The 13,673-nt window shown below is 40.7% G+C and overlaps 1 protein-coding gene across 3 annotated transcripts in view; it reads right to left on the bottom strand.

Annotated features, from left to right (window-relative positions):
• FMNL2 (formin like 2) overlaps nt 1-13,673 on the bottom strand; it is a 306,084-nt gene that overhangs the window by 55,636 nt on the left and 236,775 nt on the right. For all 3 annotated transcript variants that reach the window (XM_060106297.1, XM_060106295.1, XM_060106296.1), the window contains exons 7-9: nt 11,972-12,080; nt 8,442-8,518; nt 6,705-6,798 (exon numbers count right to left, since the gene is read on the bottom strand). In XM_060106297.1, coding sequence (XP_059962280.1) covers nt 6,705-6,798; nt 8,442-8,518; nt 11,972-12,080 — 280 coding nt within the window. The remainder of the gene's footprint in view (nt 1-6,704; nt 6,799-8,441; nt 8,519-11,971; nt 12,081-13,673) is intronic.

Below are 13,673 nucleotides of genomic sequence, written 5' to 3'. Positions count from 1 at the left end.
GAAGTAACCAGTTCGTTACCAGGGCCTCATAAATCCTATATAAATGGCTCCTTTCTCCTCTGAAAAGTCTCTCAAAATATTGTTTGCCCATTGTACACTGTTTCAAAGTAGTAACCATCCTTTCTATCACCAATGAAAAAGTTTATACAGTTTTCAGTCTGGAAGAGAAACCAAGTATTATGCTGGGTGAAGAAGAGAGAGGAAACAGAAGAGGAACAGCTAGAGATAAATTGATAAATTCTCAAAGAGTCATTGAGGTGAACTGTATCAATATTTTCAAAAGATGACCACAGGAGTCCCTCCTACCTACATGTCCTTCTGCACTGTGACCCTCGCACTCCACCGTCGAGCAGCAGAGTCACTGCCTTCCCCTTTGCATCTGGGTTGGCCTTAGTGACTCAGTTGAACCAACAGAATGCAGAAGTGACCACTGATGACTTCCGAGACTAGCTCAGAAGACACGTTGTGATTTCTGTCTCGTTGAAGCTCTGCAGCTGCTCCTGCCTGGACACTCCCTCTTGGAAGCCAGCTGTCAGGCTTCGAGAAGCTCCAGGCACATGGAGTCCTGCATGGAGGCACTCTGGTTAACAGGCCCCGCTGAGCTCAGCCTTTAAGTCATCACAGCCCAGAAATTAGACACATGAGTGAGGAAGCCTCCAAGTGAATCCCTGCCCCTAGTCAATCAGATCTTCCTTGATGAGACCCTAGATGCAACGGAGCAAAGACAGTCGTCCACGCCATGCCCAGACTGACCTCCTGACGCACTGAATCCATAGCCTAATAAAACTGAGTTTGGGGTAATTTGTTATGAACAAGTAATAACTGCCACAGTGAATACACAGTCCAAAAGATAATCATGGTGACTTTGCTTGCCAATCCTAGGAAGATGGACTGGCCGGAGAAGAGTCCAGGTGAATCAGATCAATCTAACTCTGGCCTGATAAGGTGAAATACGCACATGCTCTAGAACTGTCACTCCCAGAGTCTGAGATTTGAGAGAATACATTGCTTACAGTTCAATGAGAGACTGAAAAAACTAAGTACCCTGCCCTCTATGTTGAGAATTTTACCACTGAATGAGTTATCTGGATGGCTTGCCCTGGATTTATCATCCTACACCCTTCAAATATTTGAGAGGTTAGATTAGATGGGATTAAATTCTGAGGGATGCTGGAAGCACCCCAAAATGTCTGCTCTCCTTCCTGCCCAATTTGACCCGTTGTAAATAAAACTTGACAGGCCTTCTTAAATCAACGTAATAATGTGTAGCACAAGTGCTTTCAGATGCCCAGTAGCTAAACCACATCAGCTTACTTAGGAAGCCTTCTAGCAATACGTGAAAAAAAGAATGGCTCCTGCCAAGAGTGCTGTGTACAAGGGAGCTGGTGGCCTTGAGTGACTCATTTCACAAGGCTCCGTCTATCTGTGCTGAAAGGTCGAAAGTGGGAAGGCATTGGGCCTTTAATAACCAAACTCAGGCCTCAGGCTTATTTGTTAAAGCCGGATGCTGTCATTTTGGAAGCAGATGAGAACACAGTTATAATCGATCTGGAATCCTGATGAATTCCAGGCGCACCTCCCAGCTGCCTGGGGGAGCTGGTAGCTCAAAGTCCCCAGAGGGTTTTATTACTAGTGTCACAGTGAGCTCTTCTGTTGCAGAGTCTACACAGCCTCAGTACTTTTACCCTTTGATTCCAAGCTTTTTTTTTTTTTTTTTTTTTGCAGACTTTTGGGGACACTTTCTTAAAGGCAATTTCTCAGATATATCAAAGAATATAATAGAAAAAAGTAGGAAGACTAAGAAAAGTTGAAGAGAGTAAGGTCTAGGTAGGAGACCTCAAGGTTCTTAAGGAAAACTGGATTAAATATAGTGTTCCTAACTCCAAAATGGGGCCAGTTGATCCTTAACCAGTAAGTGTAGTTTTATGACCCAGCAGATTGCAAGCTATGGCCCATGTCATTTGAGAGAGAAGAAAAAGCATGACCAGAACCCCAAATAGTGTTTATGGTGGCTAGACTTCAAGGTCACAGCCTGAGAGTCCAGCCACATTTTAGGAATGCCTGCCCATTTTCTAGGCTTGTTTCTCCAGGCTTCTTGTCAGCTCTGTGCATTTCTTGACATCCTTCCAATCAACCCTTTCTTCTGTATGCTAGAGTCAGTTTCTGCTTCTTGCAAACAAGACCCTGAACTAATGCAAATACCAGCAGAGCAATCTTTACTTCCAAACGTATTCTTTTTTCTGTCTGGTAGACCAAACACTCATAAATATATACTGCCAGGTAAGTAAGAAAGCATCAATTTAGGGAAGATGGTAATTTGTCCTTCCTTGTGGCTAAATTAGCCAATAAGGAAAAACAGATGGATGACTCCTTGTTCTCACCCTGGTCTTCAATTCAGGACCACGAATTTTCATGAGGAGATGTTTCAACATCACAACTAGATATGATAAATCCCTTTATTTAAAAAAAAATTTTTTAAGGGAAAAGAATTCAAGGAGCATAATGGATGACTAAAGGTTTAGTCTTCAACTACTCACTATACTCAACATTTTAAGGCATGTTACAAACCATGCTTGGTACAAGTTTACTATCTGAATTTATGTAATTAAAACTCATTTATCATCATATACATTGAGGTGATATATGTCCTTGCTCAGTGATGTCAGGCTTAGGCCCAAACCCCCAAAACCACCAAAAGCAAGGTCTTCGATTAATATCCTTCCCACCATCAGATACCATTAAATTGGAAGTGCTATTTTTCTAAAATATGTACTACAGATGTTATAAGATACATGGCATAAGATGTCTTTGTGAAAACATAGAAAACCACACTGGTTGGGATTCTGAATATTAATTGAAATATGAGAAATTAATGTAATCATACATTAAAATCTATCAAAAGCTAAAAGATACTTTCTTTTAATCTAAATTTGAATTAATTAGTGGTAGTCAAATAGGACACAACGGATTTGTTGGCTCAAGAAGTAGAGAGCAAAACAATCGTGCCACATACTTAAGATGTGTGGTCTTTAAATATCCTTTTAGCATCTGGTGCCACACTGCAGCAGTATGCTTGGCTACACTCTAGCGGTGATACAAGCCCAAAGGGTCTGGCACTCTAATGCACATTATTTTATCTGCCAAAATAGATACTGATATCTGATATTAAAGCCCACCATCACCCTACACCAGTCCCCCCAGTGAAAACAGGGATAATCCCTTCATCCTTCTTAAGGAGATGAACGGAATCCCACTTACTAAATGGGATAAAAGCATTTAAAACAATGTTCTTGAGAGCAAAGACTCTTCCTTGACCCTACTCCCTAGGATCCCCGTAGCTGGTATGGTGCTCTCTCGGCCATGGGCAGCTCAGTGGGCATTTCTCACTGACCAAGACCCTATCTGCACAGGCATCTGAGATCGTAAGGACAACTTCTCCTAATCAGGAACAGCTGGCTCCCAAACCTCTCTAAACCCAAAAGATTCCACTGACATTTTGCTAAAATGATTAAAGAATATACTCTTCACTATGATGTATACGAAAAATAAAAACCACATAAAGACAGGAGAAAAGGAAGAGATTCAAAAGATGCTGGCCTTTGTGTGGCATTACATTAAAAAAAACAAGGTCAATATACACTAACTTTTTTCACCCTCAGATTGAACAGATAAATAAGTGGATGTCTTTTGACCTACCCCAAAGAATGCAGTTTCTCAGGAATGTGCTCCTGCCCTGGCTTCCTGCATGTGGCTATTAGAATAATCCTCTTCCTGGCCTGTCTACATGAACACCACAGCCTGAGGTCAGTGCAAGCCAAGAGCACCCACAGGACCAGCTCTGTCCGGGTCCCCTCTCCCACGTGACATGGTTTGTTTTCTGAGATGCAATTGCCAGTCCAAGGAGAAATCAGAACTTAAACACCCACCATCATTCACAAGAAATTACAGAAATGAGGGAGATTTTGGTTAAAGCTCTAAATTAGAAGTCAAAATTTAGTCCTCTTTACTATTAGCCAGCTATTAGATTTAGCAGGATAACTCCTGTTTTTTTTTTTTTCAACTAAGCACACGCAATGCCCTAAGTGGCTAAACCATACACAATTCTGACACCAGATAGTTAAAACTCAATCCTGCAAGTATTTTTTTGCCTATTATGCATAAGAAAGGCACTCTACCTTATCTAAGAGAAAACAAATTTAACATTCATCTCATGATTTACTGGCTTTAATGAACACTGATTCTATACAATTATAATTTTAGGACATAATTTGACCTGCAGTATAATCAGTTGCTCGTTATAATATGACTTTTATTATAACAAGGGTCACTGATAACTGTATGGTAAGTGCTTCCAGTGTGGAAAAGATTTGGCATGTGATATGTTCAAAATATGATCTAATGATAAAGATGTGGGAATCATATTAGCTTCACATGCTGTTTTACTTTCATTTTAGACCCATCCACCCACATATCTCCTTATTTATAAATATAAGGTTTATGTCCTGTAAATGATATATAAAAACATTCACAGACATGCACTCACACATTCTTATCTCTAAAGACTCTATTTGTTTTGGAAGCCAGAATATGAATTTAAAGAATCACTACTATTCTTCATCATTTTCTTAGAACCTGAATATTTTTCACTACTAAGGCTGAATACATAAAAAGACAATTGGTTCTGTCCATGGTTGGCATTAGCAAAATGGATAATATCAAAATCTAAAGGCAGTGACTGCAGAGGAAGGAGGCAATGCAAATAAAGGGGCAGGAGGACCGTTTCCCCTGTTGACTGAAGTATCTTTGAAGCTTGCCAGCCCATGTAAAGGATTATGGGTCACTCACTAGTACATCCTTCAGCTGGGGTAGTGAGTCCAATTAAGGGGATAGGGCAGGGGGATGGGCTCCTAGGTCCTGTCTCAGGAGATTCACACACAATGGGGACCAAACATCACTGGAAACAAGTTCAAGATCAAGATCAGGAGCACCAAATCTGCTGCTTATCTGGCCATGGGACCATGAAATTTTATTCTTCTATAACATGGAGATATTAACATGTATCTGTAAGAACCAAATGATTTCACGTGTGTACCTGGCACAGCCCCTGGCACATAGGAGGGTTTTTGTTTGGTGTTTTTTTTGCGTTACATGGGCTTCTCACTGTTGTGGCCTCTCCCGTCGCGGAGCACAGGCTCCGGACACACAGGCTCAGCGGCCATGGCTCACGGGCCCAGCTGCTCCGCGGCATGTGGGATCTTCCCAGACCGGGGCACGAACCCGTGTCCCCTGCATCGGCAGGTGGACTCTCAATCACTGCGCCACCAGGGAAGTCCAGGAGGTCTTCAATAAATACTAGCTGAGTTCTACTCCAGAGGTTCCCAGGAAAGACGAGAGGGAGTTTGGAAGTCCCTCTGAGATCTAGATTTTAATCCAGTTTGGGTCTTAATCCAAAAGCATCTGGAATCAAATGGGATTGCCAGGGAAAGGCACAACTTGGCTGATGCTACTGTAACCTGGGGCTCCATGTGCCTTCAATTACTTTGGTCATGTCCCACCTCAAAGTAGCCTCATATGTTAGACATTTACAGGGGAGCTAGCAGGCACCCTTCTTGGCTACGTAAGGCTGCACACCACCACCAAGAGAAACCGGCTATGAGTTCAGTTGTGATGCCTTGATACTTTGGTTCAGAATTCTTGGTGTCATATTATCTATGTGTAATTGTTTCTTCTTTTGTAGTCATTTAGTGTCCATTTCAATCATGCACGTCCATTGGTTTATTGTTTTCCTGTGACAAGATCACCTGATTAAGATTACCAACTGCTAAAATCAGTGTCTGTAGTTATTGGAGTGATCTCTCATAGCATCCAGCAAAGCAGTGATCACACATATGATTGGAGGAAAGTAACTATGATGAAAGAGTTCGTAAAATTTACAAGGTGGATGCTCAAGTAACAATCATATGAAAAGAACATACATTTAACAAAACCAGTTTTCAAACTTGGCTATGCTGTGTTCTCCAAAGGAAAAGGAGTCCTGCAAATAGTTTTTAGCTCTTCTTAGAAACGAGACACCAAAAACAGCTTAATGCATCCATTTATTTAGACTAGGTTCATTACTTCTCCTCAGTGATATCCTAGAAAATTAACTATTATACCCCTTAGGTCCTAAAATAAATAAAAAGGTAAATCATGGTGATGGATGTTAACTAGACTTACTGTGGGGTTCATTTTGCAATATATACAAATATCAAATTACTATGTTGGGGCTTCCCTGGTGGTGCAGTGGTTGAGAATCTGCCTGCTAATGCAGGGGACATGGGTTCGAGCCCTGGTCTGGGAGGATCCCACATGCCGCGGAGCAACTAGGCCCATGAGCCACAACTACTGAGCCTGCGCATCTGGAGCCTGTGCTCTGCAACAAGAGAGGCCGCAATAGTGAGAGGCCCGTGCACCGCGATGAAGAGCGGCCCCCACTTACCACAACTAGAGAAAGCCCTCGCACAGAAACAAAGACCCAACACAGCAAAAATAAATAAATTAATTAAAAAAAAGAAATTACTATGTTGTACATCTGAATCTAATATGTTATATGTCAATTCAATCTCAATAATAAAACACACACACACACAAAAGGCAAATCATTCTGTTCAAAGATGTCCAAATATGTTTGTGTGAGCATTCTTTTTAAAACTAGAATGTCCTACCTCCTTAAAGTTGTCAAATGCTGATAAAATGATTTCATGCCCGCCTCTGACAAGACAAACGGCTGCCAACAGCTCTAAGACAAGAGCTTTTGTTCTGTCAAAACAAGAAGGAAAAAAAGCACCCATCAGTGAAAGTGAATGAACGATGAGTCTGCTGTTCCTTCCAAGATGAATATAATATTTGTCCGTGTATTTTTTTAAACTTTTACTAATTAAGGCACAGTTATATTAAAGCAGATACATTTTAAAACCTTTACGAACTTCTATACATGTGGCTTATCTAGGGTAGCAAGTTTGGAAGGCATGTTTCCTATTCCCAAGATTACAAATTACTCACAAATGAAAATTAATTATGGGAAGATTAAGTCTTTTAGTCCTATCAACACGTGACTCAGTGTAATGTGGTTGAAAAAGTATTTTTAATGAGCTAAAGACAACAGGAAACATGAGAATATTCAGTAAAACCACCCATTGGTTAAACACTTTCTCTGGTTCTAGAGTCAGAGATAAAACATTTGCTGAAAAAGTTCAAAATCAACGGAAATCAACACCTTACATTGCAAATCTGCTAATCTGCAATGGCTCCATAAAAGTCCCCACAATAATGCAAGCTTCGATCACTTCTTCTTCCCACACAGGAGATCTGAAAGGAGCTGGGCTTACAGCTGTGCTAATACAAGAATATTTTCTCTGACTCAAGAAAATAAGACTCCATCTGAAATATTTTTAGAAGGAAAACCTTAGAGATACAATCTAAGTTTTCAAATACAATGTCAAGGACAGCATTATTACTTCAGAGTACTATTACTTCAGTATTTCATCTTTTTTCTGGAATAAAAGCTATTGCCAACCTCTAAACAAAGATCATTCTGATAATCCACAATATCAATTGTCTTAAGAAAAATGAATAATGACTTCCCTCAGTGGAAGACAGTGACAAAGAAGCATGACTACTTGGGATTCTAGTAAACTAAGGAAGCAATCAGAAAGTTGAAAAAGCGTTAATCAGGGGAAGTATGAATAATAAAATCCAACATTTAAATAGGATTCAGGGTTTGCATTGCAAGGATCTAATTTATAATCATATTTTTCAGCTGAATTAACAGTTTTCACATATGCAGTCTTATCAGAGAGGTCTGATAAAAGGGAGTAACAGTGTGAAATGCAGAAATGCACTAGAATGGAAAATGCGTTACACTAACTAAAATAAATTGACGAAAACAGGCTTCTAGAGGTAATCTGTGAAATGAATAATATATGGCACTTGACTATATAGGAAAGTGAATATGAAAAGAAATCTGCGTGCAGTTATTTTTGTTTTGTTTGTGTTTCTTTTTTGGTTTGGCAATAAAAGCTACACATGTAAAGGCTGCAAATGAAGTGCAGACAAGCGGTAGTAGTTTTAGTTAGTTTTCAGCAAAAAGTGTTGTGGCTAAGTCTGTATCAAGACTCTCCTGGCCCCAGTCTTGACAACCTGGAAGCTTCATGCTCTAAATTTGCAAGGATGCTGAGAACCAGGCCTCAAGAGGAATGAAATCTTGAAGACAGGGCCAGAGTTGTCACCAGTTGTAAAACTGTAACATAGCTGAAAAGAAAATTCTACTTAGCCAGGGAGTCTATCGACAATCTTAATTTAAAAAGTCATGCTTGAAAGTTTCTAAACTCTAATTTGATTGTCGATGAGCTCTCTGGTGTCCCTAGTTCGATTCAGATCTGTACCTTACAAAGCCAGCTTACCTTGGATTCTTGTTGTTCAAGCTTAGTGCAATCTCATTGACAGCATGTGGATGAGACATGACCATGTTGAAACCATACTGAAATGGATGTGGAAAAAACAAAGCATTAGGAGTTAATTGAGAGGACTGTCAATGTTGATTAAAAAACAAAAACCTGAAGTTTCTACCTAATGTGATTTTATACCATCATAAATGCACTTATGTCTCTAGCACATCAGTGTCTGCACGTATTTCTCTATGAAAAATTTCAGGAATGATGTTATTATCAAGGTACCATATTCCTATTCTCCATGAATAAACTATATGTGTCTCTTCATTAAAATGATGAAAAGGCTCTAGGCCAGCGATTCTCAATCCTGACCGCTTGGCAAAATCACCTGGAACAGTCAACAAAACAAAACACCAATTCTCCAGGACCCACTTCAGGTCAATTTACTCTGAATCTCAAGGATGGAGTCCTGGCATCTGAATTTTTTAAGCAGCTTCACTGGGCAGCCGGGGTTGACAACCACCACCTCTGGTCCCTTCTCTTGGCAATGGTTATCAAGACCAAAAGCCTAGGAAAACCTTCCTTGCTCTGAGGCGTGGTACCTCATCCTTCTATAAAATGAAGCAAGTTCAATAACGGGATCAAGAATCATTCTTGATTCTGCCGAATTGAGGAATTATTCCTTCTCCTCCAAGCTTACTCTCGGCTCATGACCTTATTTCCAATTACACCGAGAAGATAGAAGCAATCAGAAGAAAAACTTCCAAAAGCTCCCACCACCACGTCAATCCACCCACACAGATCTGTGTCTTCCCTCCTCACTTCTTCCTAAAGATGAACTCTCCACGCTCCCATCTAAGGCCATTCCCCTCACTTGAGTTCTTGATCGCATTCCCTCCAACCTACTCAAGAACAGTATATGCTCCAGCGATTCTCCCATTCCCCATCATTATTTTTCCCTCTCTGATTCACTATCATTAGCATAAAAACATGATGCAAATTCTCCTTTCTTAAAAAACAAAAACAAAAACTCTCTTGACCCAATAACCAGTGTCCAGCCACTCTCTCATTTTTCTGCTATTCTTTTACAGCAAAACTCCAACCACTCGGGGTCTCCAATTCCTCTCCTCCCGTTCTCTCTTGACACCACTTTCGTCAGGGATTTCATCCCCAACACTACAATGAAACTGTACCGGCAATGATGGGCACTTTGCTGGAGCCCATGGCCAACTCTCTTCATCTTGCCTGACTTGGCAGCAGCCCCGGACACAGCTGACCACTCTCTGCTCCATGAAATACTTCCTGTGCTTGGCTCCTACTTCCCTGGCTGCTGCGCAGTCTCTCTAGCTAGTTTTTCCTCATCTCTCTGACATTAAACAGAGTGCCCCAGGGTCATTTGGGACCTCTCTGCTTCTCTGTCTATCCCCGCTGATCTCCTCCACTCCCCTGGGTTTATATACCATCTACTGACTCTCAAACTTTTATCTCCAGCCCAGACCTCCAGACCTTGAACTCCTGACGGGCATATCCGACCACCTATTTACGATCTCTATTTGGATATCTATGGACACCTCAAAGTTAACATCCCCCAAACTGAACTCCTAATCAGGTCTCTCCCAAATCTGCTCACCCTGCAGCCTTCCCCATCTTAGTAGATGGCAACTCCATCTTAGAGGTGCCCAGGACAAACACTTTGGAGCTGTCCTCACTCCTCACCACACATACACTGCTACTGTCCTTACCACCAAAACGAAACCAGAATCTGGCCACCTCTCATCACCTCTACTTCTATTCTCCTGGTCCATACCACCATCAACACTCACCTAAATTAATGCAACAGCCGCCTAAAAGGTCTACTTCCTTTTGTCTTTGCCCCCCAGGGTGATTCCTAACACAGAAGTCAGAGGGATCATGTTAAATTCAAGTGTCAGATTAAGTCACACTTTTCCTCAGAACCTTCAATAGCTTTCTAATCATAGCAAAGCCAATGTCCCTTCATTGGCTTATAAAGCCCTGCATAATCAGGACCCCCTTGTAACTTCAGATTTCATCTTCTACTTCTCTCCCTCTTATTCATTCTGATCCAGCCAACCTGACCTCCTTTCTGTGCCTTCAGTACATCAGACCTATTCCTGCCTCAAGGCCTTTGCACTTGCCCTTCTCTCTGCCTATAATAATTGTCTTCCCTAAATATTCCTTACCTTGTTCCCTCGTTCTAGTTTACATAAATGGTATCTTCTCCATGACACTTTTCTTGCTAGCCTATTTAAAACTGAACTCACATTTCCCTCACTTATTCTTTTTTCTTGATTATTTTTTCTATAGTACTAAGTAGTAGTTCTCTGGAGGCAGTCTTCCTGGGTTCAAATCTGAGTCCACCATTTATTAGCTATGTAATCCTGGGCAAATTACTTAACTTCTCTGTATTTCAGTTTCCTCATCAGTAAAATGGCGAGGGTAATATTACCAATATCACAGGACTGTTATGAGGCTCAAATTAAGTAATAGGTTTAAAAGTACTAGACTGTAGGAAGCACTATTTACGTGGCAGCTTTTATTTCATTTCATCATTATTATTATCTGGAATGCTATATAGTTTACCAATTTAATTGTTTACCATCTGTCTCCCCTCAACAGAGAGTAAGTTCCCTTGGGCACTTATTTATTTGATGCTGTATTCCCTGTGCCTAGAACAGGGTCTGTATGGCAATGTTCAAAAAATATTAATTGGTTGAAAGAATAAATGCATGTTTCCCTTCTTAAATTCAGTTTGGCATGCTTATGTTGGGTTTGAACTCTAATACTGACCTATGCATTTACCACCCATTTCTACCTGGACCCCTCTATAGGATCTGTTTCAATGGAAATCAAGCCGTATTTTCTGATGTGAACAATGTTTGTCTAATTCTCAGCCCTGGTTTGCTTTTACAACTATACTTTTGACCCTGTCAGCTCACCCTAGATACTCCAGGCTCTAACTCCCACTTTGTGGTTAGGATTAATCCCACACACTGTAGTTAGTCGCTCCCGGTGTTTTTCAGAGTGGGGATAACCTCTAAGGAGGACTCTGCACTTCTCCCAAGAATTCTCCAAGTGTTTCTTATGAAGATCAGAAACCACAGGGTCCAACACGCAGTAGTTATAACTCCTTGCCTATTCATCATATAACCCTTTGAGAAGCAATGACCTGTCCAGTGTGAGAGTCTATCATTCCTAGGGTCCTAAAGCTGTTCCATTATTGCCCACAACCAGTGGTTTACGCTGTCTTTAATAGTCACAAACATTTACCAAGTAATCTAGACAAGCTTGCCATTATAAGAGGAAAATGTCTTCCCTTAAATACATTGCAAATTATAAATGCTAATTAAAATACAAGGGCGATGAATTATGAGCACTAAAATGAACTAGACCTTTCTTTTTTAATAGAATTTCATTAAATCCTGCTATTTACTTCAAATAGAAATAATACAAAGTCACCAAAGAGAACAAGATCTGAGACTGATGAATTCAGATTTTTTAAAGGATTATAAACAGAAACATACCTGATAATTCATGATGGCACGTAAACACATGATACAGACATGCACGTCATCTTTCTTACTCACTAATCTTGAATTTTTCAGGGTTCTTCTGCTTGGCAAAGTATTATATCTACAAATAAAAAGGGAAACTTCTATAAAGCTATAGATTACTTTCTTAGCAGAGGCAGATGCACTTTAAAAATGGACACTGTTCTCTACTTGTACCTACGGCTAACTGAGGATTGCTGGTCAAACCACCACTAACTAACCCATCACCACCAACCACCCCATCACCACAAAGCTGTTTCTGTAGACTATGAGGCCCACACAGTTCTGTGTACTGGCTTTCATCTTGTCAGGCAATATACCCACGGACATGAAACAACTCCAGTCACCACTGCATATAATGAATCAGACTATACATGAGACTAACCAACAATCCAGGCTCTAATCAGCAGGCCAAGCCAGATTTGCAGAGGTGATTTGAGACAACAGGCATACAGATTGCATTTTTAAACAAGTGAAAGGGTAGAGCTCAGCTAATAGGCAGACCTCCTATCATGTGACCCAACTTTACCAGCACCTTCCCATCACTGTTATCAGGAGTCCCTGCTTCAGACTTTAAGCCTAGGCAAGGTCATACATTAGCAACTGTGATATCAGCCTGTGATACTGAACCTTAACAGTACGCAAAACCTAAATAGTATACAAATGCCTCCACAGCCTGATCCCTCACCCAAAGCCTGGTATGGCAGCTGAAACTGAGAGGGAAATATGCTGACATTTCAAAGGGTTAGGATGTTTCAACATTAGGGTTCATTCTGGAGACTCTACATTGCTAAGCCTTAGTTCTCCTTTCTGCAGATTTATGAGAACCTGCAAGTCATAAAGCAGTGACAGTGTAACATGGGGCAAGTAGAAAGATGACAATACTGAGGGCTTCATTCTGAGCTCTAAATGACTGCTTCAGAGGGGAAACAGATAAGTTTTCTCTGCAACTCCAAGCCTGAAATGAAAGCAAATTTCATAAGTTTTCTCTGCAACTCCAAGCCTGAAATGAAAGCCAATTTCAAAAGTTGTCAACTACTTTCCCACGGAGTCAATGACAGAAATGTTCCACAAAAGAAGCTATAGACCCTTCCTTCTCCTTGAATTAAGCTAATTAAACATTTTTTTAAAGGCATAATTAATATTAACTGCTTTCAAAAGTCTCACAGGTGCAGGCTAAGATTTGAAAACTGAATTGACAGGTCTCCAACTGTTCAGCTGAGCAGCTCTTTAACATTTTCTATTCAAAAACCATCAAACAGAAGAAAGATGATTCTTTCACACAAGCCTACTAATACGCCAAATACATTTTTGAAAAGCACCTTGGTAAGTCACTGGCCTCAATATACCTGACTGCGCAAAACCTGGTTTGCTCACATTACTTTTAAAGAAGAATGCTTTGCTTGAGGACTCCTGCTTTACTCACACTGGAAAATAACAATTCAGCAATGGAAGGCGGCCTAATCCAGTTTTGAGTGCAAAACAAAGTTAAGGAAACACATGCAGATTTGAGCGTTATAAGCCCAATTTCAACATCTAAAATACAACTTTAAAAGAGGTCACTCTGCCATAACCCTAGCCCGAGCATGACGGCTAACACACGGGACAGAAGTCTCACAGGGACTGGTGCCCCTTCAAACAACTACATGACCTGTCTGACCCAAGAATCCCTGGT

Source organism: Mesoplodon densirostris, chromosome 8, assembly GCF_025265405.1.
Source record: "Mesoplodon densirostris isolate mMesDen1 chromosome 8, mMesDen1 primary haplotype, whole genome shotgun sequence".
NCBI classification, from domain to species: Eukaryota; Metazoa; Chordata; class Mammalia; order Artiodactyla; family Ziphiidae; genus Mesoplodon; species Mesoplodon densirostris.
Note: the sequence above shows the minus strand (reverse complement) of the source record. Positions and strands in the feature narration are given on the sequence as shown.